The following is a 13,155-nucleotide window of genomic DNA, read 5'->3' as shown; positions in this document are numbered from 1 at the left end:
CTAACAGCGTCTATTCTCGTGTCCTCCAGCTGCAGTTGGCGCACGTTGAGCAAAAGACATGTCTATCCCAGTTCTATTGAATCTTTTCTCTAGCTCCATCACTTTGAAAAACATGTCGACTCATAACCCCGCCAACCCTTACACCGATTAGTAAGACGTGGAAGAAGAAAAGGGGGAGTGAAATGATTGTAGCCTAGCGAATCAGGGATATGCCACGCGACAATGCCGCCTTTAGCTACGGGCGAGCGCAATGTCTCGCTTAAGGAGCTTTGTCCGCAGAGTCAAACACTGGTGTTCCTGCCGTGCCTCAAGTTCGCTTGTTTTCCTATGCTGTTTCTTATTTTTCCAAAAGAAAGTTTGTGACAGCGGTGAAAGTATGTGCATCCAAAATGCGTGTTTCAAATGTGAAAGAGGAAGAAGAAAGACAAAGGGCGGCTACACAGATGCTGATAATGAGCAGAAATGGTCCGTGCATGGAGAATAGTAGACAGTATAATAACGACAGCTGGGCGTGTGTGTATCTGTGAGCTGCGTGTCCGGACTTGCGCGCTGAGGCTGAACGCCACACGGCGCGTGCGTGTGCGCGTCCGAGTCAATCGACTGCTGGTATGAGATCAAGGCTGGGTACCCGAAAGACCATGGCTGGTCCACGTACTTAGCGTAGCATAGGCTTCGCTTGCTAGAGACCAGGGAAAAAATGATTGACGGACAATCCGTTGGTAGCGCGTGCCTACGTTGTTTACAGTAGTCTAGTGGCAGCCACAAACGATGGATGAATCGGGCAGGAAAGGCGGCATTGAGAGCTGCATGAATGACTTTCCGAGCTGAGATTTCGCATTCGCAACTACACCGGAATGCCACGCAATACCGTAAGCAATGATATTAGGTTCTGTGAACCCCTCATCTTAGCTGAGTTCTGACTAAACCATCGGTAATTTGGAATAAGCACTATGACAATCGCGATGCAGGATGATGTGTGAAATGAGATGTTTTTGCCATTGGGGCATCTATTTGGCGCCCTGCTCTGTTGAGCCTTCTGAACAAAGGAAATGAAAAAAGGGTATATCAGTGTGGTGAGTAATGAAGCTGCTATCCAAAAGGTCCAATCCCAAACGCCTTACAATGCAACCTTTGTCGCACTATGCAGCGTCTGTGTGCTATGCGAAATGCAAAAATGGATAAATGCTGGGATCAGCGTATACAACGGTGTACAGGGTGGGTGATCATGGCTCATCGACGGAAAACCTTCATGAAGCTGTGACGCTTGCTGATACTTGGGGTCATTGGCCTGTCATCTGGGATGGGTGGCGCCGGCGGCAGGTTCGTGTGCATGGTTGTGCTTTTGGCGAAAACGGAAAGAATTGGCTCAGACTTTTTGGTGCTCATTTTGCTTTTGTGGCTCATCTTGCTTATAGGCCTCTGGGCGACGCTCGAGTCATTGATGGCTACCGCAGAATCGATTGGACCATCACGTGGAACATCCGCGGCGGCGACTGGTTTTGGCACTGGCTCTGCCTTGGATTGTCCGCGGGAAAGCTGCATGCTACTCTTGGCCTTGGTCATGGCGGATTTGCGGGAGCTCTTGGTCGTGGCACGCTTGACAATGCTACCACCATTCTCTTCGGCGTGCTGGCGCTCTAGCCGCTCGATCTCGCCCAAGATGGTCATGCCGTTTGTAGCCAGGCTGTCTTCGGGAATGGGCACGAATTTGATAATACCTCGATCTGATGGAACGCCAATGGACTCGGCCATGAATGTCTGGATCAAAGCGGCATTGCGCTTGTTGGTCGTGGGCTGCACTTGAACGGGCAAGGCATTGATGGTGAGGACGTAAGTGGGCTCAAAGGACCCACCAAGGAGCAGGCATGCTGAATGGTTGACGGTAATCATGATGGATGTCTCGGGTCTTTGGTAGCGCGTGGAGAGATGGTGTGAAAGGTCAGTGACAAGGGTGTATTCATCTTTGATCTGCACCAGGTTGGTGGTTAGTGCATGTACAAACGGAGCGGAACTGGGGAAATGGAGCACATACAATAACATTTGTCCGCAGCTCTGCTACAATGGGGGCATCCTTGGTGACACGATCGCGAGCAGACGATATGTCTGAGCCTCTGTCGACGAATTGACTCTCGTAGAACTGGGCACGGGCACGTGAGGTCATGGGTCGCAGGGAGCCAGGAGCATGAGGCGCCGTGTCTCGTGGTGGATATTGACGCGAATTGTCGGGAACATCGATGACGGAATGGGGCGAGGATGCAAAGGAGAAGTTTGAAGCGGATGGTGACTGGGGGCCTCCGGCGGGGTTGTTGTCGGGAGACAGTAGGGCGGCGCCAGCCTGTTTGGGAAACGCAGTGGCGGATTGGGTGGAAGTGGATGAGGGCCGCGACATCTTGGTCTGACTGGAGGTGGAATTATTGGCTGAGTGGGGCATGGCAGAGAGGGAGATGATGGGCAGGTGCAATGTTTGCCTGGGGAGCCGCGAGTGGACAACCAAGAGTCGAGATAGACGGGATTGGTCCAGAGATAGATAAAGGCTGCAAGAGGGCGGGGCGGCCAGCAAACGCTCGTCTTTTGATGTTTCTGTGCGATAGAGAAGAGGGCGGTCCGAGAGTCGAAACGGGTATTGACGACGGTGACGGTAGTGGTGGTCGTGGTACCAGTTGTGCCAGTAATGCCAGTGGTGACAGTGGTGACAGTGATGGGGCGGTCCCTGCAGTGGCTGTGGGTGAGGGTGAAGGCGAAGGCGAGGGCGGGCAGTGGGCAGGTGAGGGGGGTGGGGGAGGAGAAGAAAAAAAAGACAGCAAGGTTGCCGGGGCGGCAGTGGCAGCGTGAGGAGAACAGATTTATGGCGAGCCAGTGTATGATATACGACGGCCTACTTGGGTAGGCGTCTGGGTTGACGGGCTCGCCGCATGCCACACTACTATCGGATACATGGACAGGGGTGTGTGGGAGCAGCACCAGCGCGCGGGCCTGGCGCCGGCAAGCTTTAGGGTTGGAGCTGGGGGTGTGTGTGAGGATGAGATGAGCATTAGCAAGAGGGAGCTAGTTTGTAGGCGGTAGAGTATGTAAGAGCAAGCCATCTGATGTGAGACTGGGCTGATCATCACCCCGGCACTGGACTGGCTGCATTCTGCCTCGCCATCATCACCCATGAAGCCTCTGGCTCTGGGCGCGCACACAAAGGGCCGCAACCTCTCAGCAAGCCACAATGTCGCTACTGGGCATGCCAATGTGCCTTGCATCCCCTCTCACTCTCTGCCCTCACCGCGCTTTGCCCTCACCGCGCCTACACAGTCAGCCACCATCGTCTACGGCTGAGAGATCAATGTCGACACACACACACTCGCTCGTACTTGTTGTTATTGTTGTTGTCTTGCCTGCACGACCACGCACCACCAGTCGCCCGGCGCGGGCTGCTAGTTTAAGGCGCCATAGAATAAAGTAAAGAAAAGACTACTTACCTACATTGGGGGCCGGTTCTGCTACCCCACCTCACCCGGCCCAGCCTGTGTGCACCGCCGTCGTCGTGACCACGTCGCCCACACGTCGACAATCTGAACAGGGCCAGACGTCGAGGCGTCCACACTCCAAATGTCTAGATGTTGCCCCTCGGCAGCCACCAGACCGCGACGTCGTCTACCCTGACCCACCAGAGCCCACCGTATGCCGCTTTCAGCCTGCTGCCCTTCCGCATCCAGCGCCATGTCCGCCACTCGCTCGCCATGCATACCATGAATAGCTACATAGGCATCCCACATCCAATCCTACACACAACTACACCGACATCCCACCGCAGATAGCGAGCCGCTGCATCCACCCGCTGCCGGCTCATCTGCGCCTCCAGCTCGGCTGGCCAAAGTGACATGCTCAAAAAAACTAGACAAGCCAGCGCTAAGCCACCAAGAGCGTACAAGCAATCATCCAAATTGCCCCTTTGGCTGCAAATCTGCCTCTGCGCTTCTGCGCGCTTCTGCTGATGCTGCCACACGCCCGTCGGTTACACGCCCATCTGTGTGCGACGTGTCAGGCGCCCTGCACCCCAGGACCCTTTGAATCGTCTGCTGCCAGTGCTGTGCAACTCTGCCCTTTGCAATGCAATCTCATGTACCACCCTGTGTCTACGCCTGCCTGTCTTTGTTTCTCTGAAACCACGCCTCTGCACCCATTCTCCCCACCATGGCACGCCGCTGCTCGCCTCGTCGCACGGTGCAGTTGCCCATGGTGCCATGCTTGACCACTTGTAGCACTCGTGCAGCTGTTCATTTAACTTTACCGGCTTTGCCAATACGAGTTGAACGCCGCGACCGTGCGGCCCGTTTGGTGGAATCGTGATTTGCGATCAAGCTTTCAAAAGCAGATTGGCCGTAGGCTGAGGGCAGGGGTTGGTTCTATATATTCTTGTACGCCTTACTGGATCCATCAGCCCATGTTCCCGGCCATGTACCATGTATGTATGGAGCGACGGTAAAATGGTAGAAACTACACGCACAAACTTGTGTACGTATCAAGTACAACACAACACCTACACGCATGATTGCGGCAACGTCGGCACCATCGGCACAATAGATCACACCCCGCTGACTCTTACGCCCGGTAGCGCCATGCAAGTATATCGGCCGTTTTGCACGTCACAAGGAATATATCCATCAAAGTCGTAGTCTTCCTAACATAATCGATGACGTCGCGGTACCAGTGTTGTGTAGCACAGGTCATGTGCACGTGAGAGCGCGTGCCCATCGTCTTTGGCTTTGGCTTTGGCCGCATCATCAACACGCGCCATCGCACTGCCCACCCCAATCGACCGGCCCCCCTCCTCCCTAACCTGATTGAGGCCTCAGTAACATCCATCATGCCTCCAAAAGCTGCCGGAGCCAATGCTGCGCGAAGAAAAGGTCCTGCCTTCAATCCCCCGCGTCCTGTCAACGCCGCTCCCCAAGCCTCCTCTTCCACCACTGCAAAACGCGCTCCTGCACCAGTGGCATCCCGCGCAACTGCCGCTGCAAACAAAAAGAATGCCTTTCAGCCAGCAACTGACGTCATCGATCTTTCTGACGACGACGCGCCTGAAGAACTCATAGATCAAATTGATAGCGACGACTTCGACTCCATAATGGAAGACGTCGGGCCTGCGACTGCACCAGCTCGCTCAAAGCCCCCGCCAGCCAAGACGACCTTGTCTGACCCCGTCGTACCTCGGCCGCTGCTCGCGCGTCTGCTCCTCGAAAACTTTGAGGATCCCGATATGCAGATACAGACGGGCGCAATGAAGCTTGTGGGCAAGTACATTGACATCTTCGTCACAGAGGCCTTCTTGAGGAGCAAGGACGAAAGAAAAACGACAGCCAAGAACGGCGGTCTTGTCGATGGCTTCTTACAAGTCGAGGACTTGGAGAAGTTGGCACCACAGCTTGTGCTCGACTTTTGAGCAGCCGGCTGATTTGTTATAAAGACCTACGTGGTTTGGTGCCGCAACATATCCATAAAACATACTTGAATAGCCAGGATCAGCAGCCATGGCGAGTTTGTGATATTATCGCCATGAGTAGCCCGAGGCCTGCCCATGTGCATGTGCAGACTCGGAAGCCTTTCCTTCCTTCCATGACAAGATTCGTTTGGATTCATTGGATACAAGGAGCCCTCGCGGCTCTGCAGCTCGTCTAAATATGGCGCGAAAATGGAGTCGTCGCATTAGAGGTACCACGCAATTCACCACTCGGCAGCGGCTACGCCATCAGGCCAAGGCATGCATTCATAATGATAGCCACAGCCATGTGCAGTCATCTCCCTCTGTAGAGTCGATACAAGACTGAAACGACCAGCAAGCGAATAAAGGATCCAACATTTTGACGTGTTTGAAACATCTGGCCGTACTTCCTCAATCCCAACATCTTCTCCAACGCCATTGTCCACATGGCCAAGAACAAGTGCTGTGGTGCAATCTCGCAAACAGAAGTTCCGGCTGCTTAGCCTAGTCGGTTTAATGATTGCCGTTGCGACGCGCAGCCTGAAGCATAACATGACAGGGCTCAAACACGCACGGAACGTGGAGCGTGTCGCATCGTCCACACCCCGGCACCAACTCTTCGAACAACAGCGTCACAACATGGTTTATACCACACAATGGCTCGTCAAGTGCATACAACTCAATATTCGTAGCGCATGGTCGCTCCAGTTCTATGTATTCCCTGGTGCGTAAGAACAATTAGAATCAGTCTTGTCGGCTCAAGTACGAGCTATCCTTAATGATCCTTCTGTTAAGCCTCATTTTGCAGGGTTTGTACTGAATCGAGAGGCTGAAGCACTCTGCGCCTCCAACCTGTCGCAACCCCAACCCCATGTAACGGAAAACCTGTTAACCGCCGTGCCAACGCATGGCAAACCTTTCATGCCTTAAGACGGCCCCGGGCCGTCACTTCAGGCTTCTCTTTTTCACTCCTGCATCCCACGTTTTCTCCTTACTTTGTTGCGGATTTCCTTTGCATCTTCTTTTCTTCTCCAAACCTCACGGTCTTTCACCATTATCTCCTAATACACCTGTTGGCTAGTCCAACGGTTACTTTGACGAACTTCAGAGCGCTAGTCGCCTTTGCACTCTCTTGACGAGACTTTCAATACTACAAACACAATCGCCCATTTAATACTCGAGTCGCCTTTTGAAAGAAAAGAAAAAAGTCACAGTTATTCAATATGTACTTCTCAACAACAGCTATCGTTTCGGCCATTTTCGGTCTCGCCGCCGCTCAAGGAGGAATGCTCAGAATGCACGTTGTCCAGGTCGGCGGACCCAATGGCTCTTTGGCCTTTTACCCAAACAATATCGCGGCTCAGCCAGGCGACATGGTTCAGTTCCAGTTCCACCCAAAGGTATGCCTAGTCACCGTTTTCTGCGCCTGGTTGTGTCCTTGAGCTAATCATTCCAATAGAATCATTCCGTCGTCCAATCCACCTTCGACAACCCTTGCATACCCATCCAAAACGTCATGCCCAACAAGACCGACGCCTTCTTCTCTGGTTTCATGCCTACCAACGCTTCCTTCACCGCAACGAACCAGGTCCTGACCTACACTATTCGTGTTCCCGACGCGAAGCCTATCTGGTTCTACTGTTCTCAGGGTAAACATTGCCAGAATGGTATGGTTGGAGCCATCAACGCGTAAGTCAATCACCTCTCTGTAATTCAATTCGTTTTGAGGCAGAAACTGACTATATCAAATAGACCTGCAGCCGGTAACAAGACCATCCAAGCATTCACTGCCCTTGCTGCTCAAGCCTCGGAGAACCTGTCTCCTGGCCAACCTGCTGGATCCGGTGGCATTACTGGCAATACACCCACCTCACCATCTGCTGGAAACGGCGCCGACTCTGGCAATGGACAAGGAGGTGCTGCTGGCGGAAATGGGGCTGGAGCTGGAGCTGGTGCCGGAGCTGGAAGCGGAAGCGGAACCGGTGCCTCCCCTCCCCAGACTACTACCAGCAACGCCTCTGGCCTCAGCACACAATCCTTCGTCAGCGTTGCTGCTGCTTTTGTTGCAGTTGCCTTTGCTTCATTGTAAACAGAGTACAAGTCTTGCGGGCGGATTTTGAGATAGTTGACGGCACATATGATACCATTCTTCTGATAACTGAGCTGGCTTTGGTAAAAGGACTCAGATTTGGGGGGGCGTTTTTTTTGTTCGATTGATCGAATGCATATAGCAATTAATATAAGACAAATGTACTGTATTCAGTACTCTACCAGCCTTCATACCCGATATTTCTGAATATAAGCGTTCTATGAGTAATGTCAATCCAAGCATGCCGGGACGCACGGTGTAACGGGACGGTTTTTGCTTTGAAGTCTCGCTATCTCTCATTTGCAGAATTATTAACCTATAGTCGGCAAGTTAATGTTCTAGAGCTGGTTCCCTTCTATAGTATCAGTCTCCGGCACGAATTTTCGTAATGTTAGCCTTACTATCGATCGTTTTGTTAACGCTGCTGATCGACCTTTCGTTAATACTCCCCTGTCTTCTCGTGATATAAAGGACGTATGTAAAGACCGGAGGGTCTATTAGAAAGTAGAGTTCTTAAAGAAGGTATTCTAGAGATTTAAAGGATATCTTAACCTAAGAAGTATATAGTCCGGCAGTTTCGCCGATGAAAACGATGACCGCCAAAAGCGTTCCAGCGTGTCGGCCCTCTCTAGCGTCTCTTAGCATGCAGGCTGCGCGCAGTAGCGTGCTCAGATGTTGCCGTATAGTATCGTAACGAATTCGACGCTATACCCGTAGCAGCTCACCTGCTAAGAATAGCCGTCGCGCGTGGCGGCTTTCAAGAAGTCTCTACGCTTAGGTTCATCTTTTCCGTCCTGTGTTGGTATACTAGGCTAGGCAACATCAACGCGCTTCGGATCTTTGCTACCCTGTTAAGCTCGCAACGCTAAAGACGCGTTCTACATGCGCATGAAGCCACAACTACCCCTCCCAAGGCCTCGTGCGATGCCGTCGCCATCCCAAGAAACCCACACAGCGCGCTCGACTCAGCTCGCGCATTTGAGAAGGCTGTTCTACCACCAAGACATCTAGAGCTGCACGGCTATCTATTCCCCTCCTTTTACGCCAACCTCTACAGCGCATAATACGGCCACCACGCCCTCGTCCTACTAGGCTACCACATCAAACCTCTCGCGTCTCGTTCACACTGCGTGCCCACCACACACCTATACGAGTCGATGCGTCTTCTAAGGTACAAAGACGATAGCCGCCTTACTATTACTAGCTTCGACGATAACGCGATACCCTAATATGCGATACTTTTACATACCTAGGGAGTAGATATAGAGAAGGTAACTTTTACAGATCTTACAGAATGCGGCAGCATATACAAGCCTAGCTACAAGAAGATTCGCTTCTATAGGGAGTAAGCATAGTAAGATAGATTACAGTACTTCTAGGTTAATGTATACTACATCGACAAGTCGGATAAGGCTAAGCTCTTTTCAGCTATCTAGTCTATATTCCGCTAGTACCAAAATGCGACCAAGTGCTATGTATATTTATCAGATGTATCAGCAGAACAGACAAAAGCTGGCAGTTTGTCCAGCCCGACAGGTAGTCTGATTAGACAGCTATTCCAGCATGAAGAGCTAGAAGCAATTAGTATTACTAGGCCAACTCTAAGCGAGGAGTGGAGCGCGTGTCTACAGACGCTTAAGGGCTATAGCCGTAAGGTCTTCTTAGTGGCCTTCTCGCCCGACTCGACGCGGCTGGCGTCGGCGTCCTACGATAGAACTATTAAGATCTGGGATACGAGCATCGGCACGTGTCTATAGATGCTCGAGGGCCACAGCGATTCTATCACCTTACCTACTAGCTCTTACCTCTACACCGAAATAGGCACTATTGATATTCAGAGCTTAGGGTACTCTAAGTTGACCTTACGTAGCAGCAGTCTTAATCTTTACTCTTTCGGCTTTCTCTCTAGCCTACCGAGTTTTTCGCAAATATGTACCATCGCAAACAGATAAGGGCGTGTTAGAGGAGAGTCTAGGGACAACGTTAATAGAGGGAGCGACAGCACGGTTGACGACACGTTTTTTGGCGTCGGAGATTGACTTGCTAAGAGAGTAAGGCCTGTAGAATAGATATGTGTTGTATTTATTTCTATTCGAGAACGCTTAGGGAAATCCGAAGGTCCGGAAGAGAAAGTGTCCCGTTACACCGTGCGTCCCGGCACACTTGGATTGACGTTAGTAGTTAGCTGCGCCTTTTGCTGAGGATCCCACCCGGCCATGCTTACACGGCAAGCCGATGCACACCACGCCCCCGTTCCGTCTAACCTTCATCCCTCCCACGCCCGACTGCCACGTGCGGCATCTCGGCGAACCACAGCAAAGTACGACACACCATGTAGTCACATTCTTGGACATGTGTAGCGAATAGGCTTGCGACTACCCGTCATCAATAATGCAGCACGGGATGAGTTGCGCGGCACTCATCGTCCGCCATGGCTTGATCCCTCTTATGTCTACATCTCAATATTGATTATGTCCGAGTAACAATGTCAGCTCAAGGCTTCTGGGGACGCTTCAATCTGAGGGACGATGATGGAAGGTCATGTATGAGAGTTGTACAGAATGCGTATGTAGGGTATGAGGTGAAAGAGTTGGAACAGCAGGGATATTGCAGTTGCACGTTGGTGGTTGCGCCTTTGAGCAACAAGAAGCGCAACGCGGTTGTGGATAAGGACCTGGCAGAGGAATTTGAAGAACGTAGAACAACAAGTGAGTTGATCGTTCAGCTCCGGCCTGCGCCTCACGCACTTGATCTCGACATTATGCACGTCGCAACCAAGACTTATCCATCACTGGCACCAACCGTCGCACTCCTGGACGTACGGCTACCTGGAGGCCTGAAGGCTTATGAGATGGACAGAATTTCCGGCACATCTCTCAGTCGTCTGATGCCGCGCGCACGTACCCTGGCTTCAAAAGAGCAAGCACAACTAGAGACATTAGTCTTGAGCTTTGCCAAATTCATAGCACAAGGCTGGCAGTGCGCGTCGAAAGCGCAAACCTTACCAACGCCCAGAACTATGCGAGCTGACTCGCCAATGGAAGATACACCAGATATACTCTCACAGTGTCGCGGCAAAGTCGGCTCAAGCATCATCTATCGACTCGGGAAACTGGCTGCAGAGCTACCCGACGCATACTTGAGAGAAAGAGCGGGAAGCACACTTTCAGCTATCCAAAAGATAACAGACTACCCCATCATTCTAAATCACGGCGACCTCATACCATCCAACATTCTCATCGATGAGGATCGGTGGGGGATGACTGGTCTGGTCGACTGGGCTGAAGCAGAGTTTTTGCCCTTTGGAACGTGTCTGTATGGACTTGAGCATTTGCTCGGGTATTACGAACGAGATTCTTCGAGCGCAAAATCTGCATGGGTTTACTTTGAGGGAGCGGCAAGGCTTCGAGAGGCGTTCTGGGAGCACTTGTTCGCAGCTGCACCGGGTCTCAAGGCACGCGAAGATGAAGTAAGGACGATGCGGGATATAGGCGTGTTGCTCTGGCATGGTATCGCGTGGGATGATGGAGCTATTGATCGCGTTGTTAGTGAGATTTGCGATCAGGAAGAGTTGGTGAAGCTTCGTGCTTTTCTGGATGCGGATTGAGTGGAAAGAGGTTGTTTCGGAGTATCTCAGGGGTGAGACTGGAAGCATCACGATTTGCTTTCTTCTCTACATTTCTATTCTTCTTTATTTCGGCACTAATTTTGCTCAACAAGGCTTTTTTTACCTTCTACATGTCTCTGAGTTGCAGTAATAGCTATGCGTTTGTCTCCAAGATTGCTGTTCATATGCGAGTTGCGCCTTCCTCTTATAATGGATGTCCTTTCCTATACACCTCGCGCCTTCTATACACACATAGGCAACATCACAGCTCTGTTTACGACCATAACCATCCTTCTCTCCATTCTGTTTACTATCTTGTTTGAGAGTTACGTCTGCTCACCAGCAAAGCAACACTAGAGCATAGCGCACGAAAGGATCGTATCCAACCTGACCAGGTGCGGTACTTACTATTGTAATTCCAGAAACAGATTGAGAGATAAAGTCTTGGTTTCATCTCATACAGTTTGGGCGGCCTGGACGAACTTCGACACAACATGGTCTCCACTCGACGGAGCACTGCAAACGCAAACCGTATAGTTGCTGGTACTAATAAGCCCAAAGTCACTGAACAGGCTAGCGATACCATCCATGTTCAAGAACCTTGTAGAAAAAAGGCCAAAACCGCAGTAGAGATCCCGAAATCACCCAGCATTCCACCTTCACCGGTGCTCTCCGGAAATGTCAGTGATGATATCAATCTCACTTCACCGATCACCGATCACACGTCGACAGTTGCGACCACGAAAACGCCCAAAGCAAAGAATCTCTCACCCAACATTCCTAATCGAACCCTCTCTTCTGCTTTGCGAAGACTAGCTCCGAAGCCTTTTGCCAGTATGAGCGGTAGTTGCCACGACCCGATTGTTGTCAACGAGGGCTCGTCACCTCCTCGTCCAACAATACTTGAACCGAAACGGAAGAATCGAGGTGAACAACCATCGGAGCCTCACAGGTCCATAGAGAACAGGCGAAAGGATTCATACAGCTACGGTGCTCAGGGGCCGAGATTGACGAATATGCCTTTAAACGAAAGCACGCGAAATAACCACCAAAGTCACGACATCTACCGAACGATGAATTCAAGAGCGGTTGCTGCGCCACACCTTACTCCTTATTCGTTTCCGGTACATGGCCTATTTGGCGTTCCTTTCCCGACACAACAGTCTGTTCCAATGCAGACATTCGCATATCAACAGATCCGACCCAGCTTTCCAGTACCCTACGCTCCATACCATCAGTTTCGACCTCCGATGATCCCGAACCTCATAGTTCCTCCTCAGAGCGAAGAAGTCCTCCGCAGAAAAGTTGTCGAACATGTGCGAGATTTTCCTAGAACAAGTGTCCAGTCAAGTGTCAACATCCACCGTCTAATCGAACACACATTGCTCCTCACATCTCTTCTCCAGATATACCCGCATTCTAAAAATCAGCAAGACCTGCGCGAAGACATACGGACAATGTTGGCACTACAAAACCATCATATGACGGCATGGCTGGGCTCCGAGTCTCCCAACATGTCTAGGCAGAAGGAAAGCAGCAGTGGCAACAACTATGTCAACACACAGCCAAAACCTTTGTCGAGCGACACTTTGAACGAGGCGGATAGAGAAGTGAGACGGGCTTTCTCTGCGAGTGCAAAAATGTGGCAAGACGGCACTGGGCATGGGGTCGCTGACGTTTTTGGCACTCGATCCACCTCTCCCCTATTGTGAGTCCAAAGGCAAAATCCAGCTAAACTGTATCGACGCTGTGGCGCGTCCGGCGTCTTCTTCACTGAGAAAGTCGTCGAGTCGTATTACCTACTGTTCCTGGTAGCATCTCCCCTCTCTTTTCTTAGCAAATTCAAACATCGACCTTGATGATAACATAGACCCCCACGATGGTGCAATGCTGCGACTGTTTGGATCCCTCTATGCTGTGTACACTACATACTTGACGTGACCCTGTCACGTGACATCGCGCCATCAAGTAGGAGCGGTCCGATTCCGCACT

General features: G+C 51.4%; 6 protein-coding genes across 6 annotated transcripts; 5 read left to right on the top strand and 1 right to left on the bottom strand.

The window, feature by feature from the left end:
• Positions 1-1,230: 1,230 nt before the first annotated feature.
• On the bottom strand, positions 1,231-2,389 carry COCCADRAFT_81189 (uncharacterized protein; the record flags this gene model as incomplete). Its single annotated transcript, XM_007708386.1, has 2 exons — positions 1,231-1,968; positions 2,033-2,389. 2 exons carry the CDS (start codon positions 2,387-2,389, stop codon positions 1,231-1,233), a joined length of 1,095 nt encoding a protein of 364 aa, XP_007706576.1.
• A 2,463-nt stretch (positions 2,390-4,852) lies between these two features.
• Positions 4,853-5,428, top strand: COCCADRAFT_31846 (uncharacterized protein; the record flags this gene model as incomplete). The annotated part of the gene is made up of 1 exon (XM_007708334.1): positions 4,853-5,428. One exon carries the CDS (start codon positions 4,853-4,855, stop codon positions 5,426-5,428), a length of 576 nt encoding a protein of 191 aa, XP_007706524.1.
• Positions 5,429-6,690: 1,262 nt separating this feature from the next.
• Positions 6,691-7,556, top strand: COCCADRAFT_31845 (uncharacterized protein; the record flags this gene model as incomplete). Its single annotated transcript, XM_007708333.1, has 3 exons — positions 6,691-6,867; positions 6,927-7,156; positions 7,220-7,556. 3 exons carry the CDS (start codon positions 6,691-6,693, stop codon positions 7,554-7,556), a joined length of 744 nt encoding a protein of 247 aa, XP_007706523.1.
• A 1,595-nt stretch (positions 7,557-9,151) lies between these two features.
• COCCADRAFT_81209 (uncharacterized protein) lies at positions 9,152-9,313 on the top strand (the record flags this gene model as incomplete). Its single annotated transcript, XM_007708385.1, has 1 exon — positions 9,152-9,313. A coding segment is annotated over one exon (162 nt), but the record flags the coding sequence as incomplete, so codon positions are not given.
• Positions 9,314-10,041: 728 nt separating this feature from the next.
• Positions 10,042-11,163, top strand: COCCADRAFT_81438 (uncharacterized protein; the record flags this gene model as incomplete). Its single annotated transcript, XM_007708384.1, has 1 exon — positions 10,042-11,163. One exon carries the CDS (start codon positions 10,042-10,044, stop codon positions 11,161-11,163), a length of 1,122 nt encoding a protein of 373 aa, XP_007706574.1.
• Positions 11,164-11,657: 494 nt separating this feature from the next.
• Positions 11,658-12,875, top strand: COCCADRAFT_81303 (uncharacterized protein; the record flags this gene model as incomplete). Its single annotated transcript, XM_007708383.1, has 1 exon — positions 11,658-12,875. The coding sequence occupies one exon, from the start codon at positions 11,658-11,660 to the stop codon at positions 12,873-12,875; it is 1,218 nt and encodes a 405-aa protein (XP_007706573.1).
• Positions 12,876-13,155: the final 280 nt, after the last annotated feature.

The sequence above is a fragment of the Bipolaris zeicola genome (assembly GCF_000523435.1).
Source record: "Bipolaris zeicola 26-R-13 unplaced genomic scaffold scaffold_1, whole genome shotgun sequence".
In the NCBI taxonomy this organism is placed as follows: Eukaryota; Fungi; Ascomycota; class Dothideomycetes; order Pleosporales; family Pleosporaceae; genus Bipolaris; species Bipolaris zeicola.
Note: the sequence above shows the minus strand (reverse complement) of the source record. Positions and strands in the feature narration are given on the sequence as shown.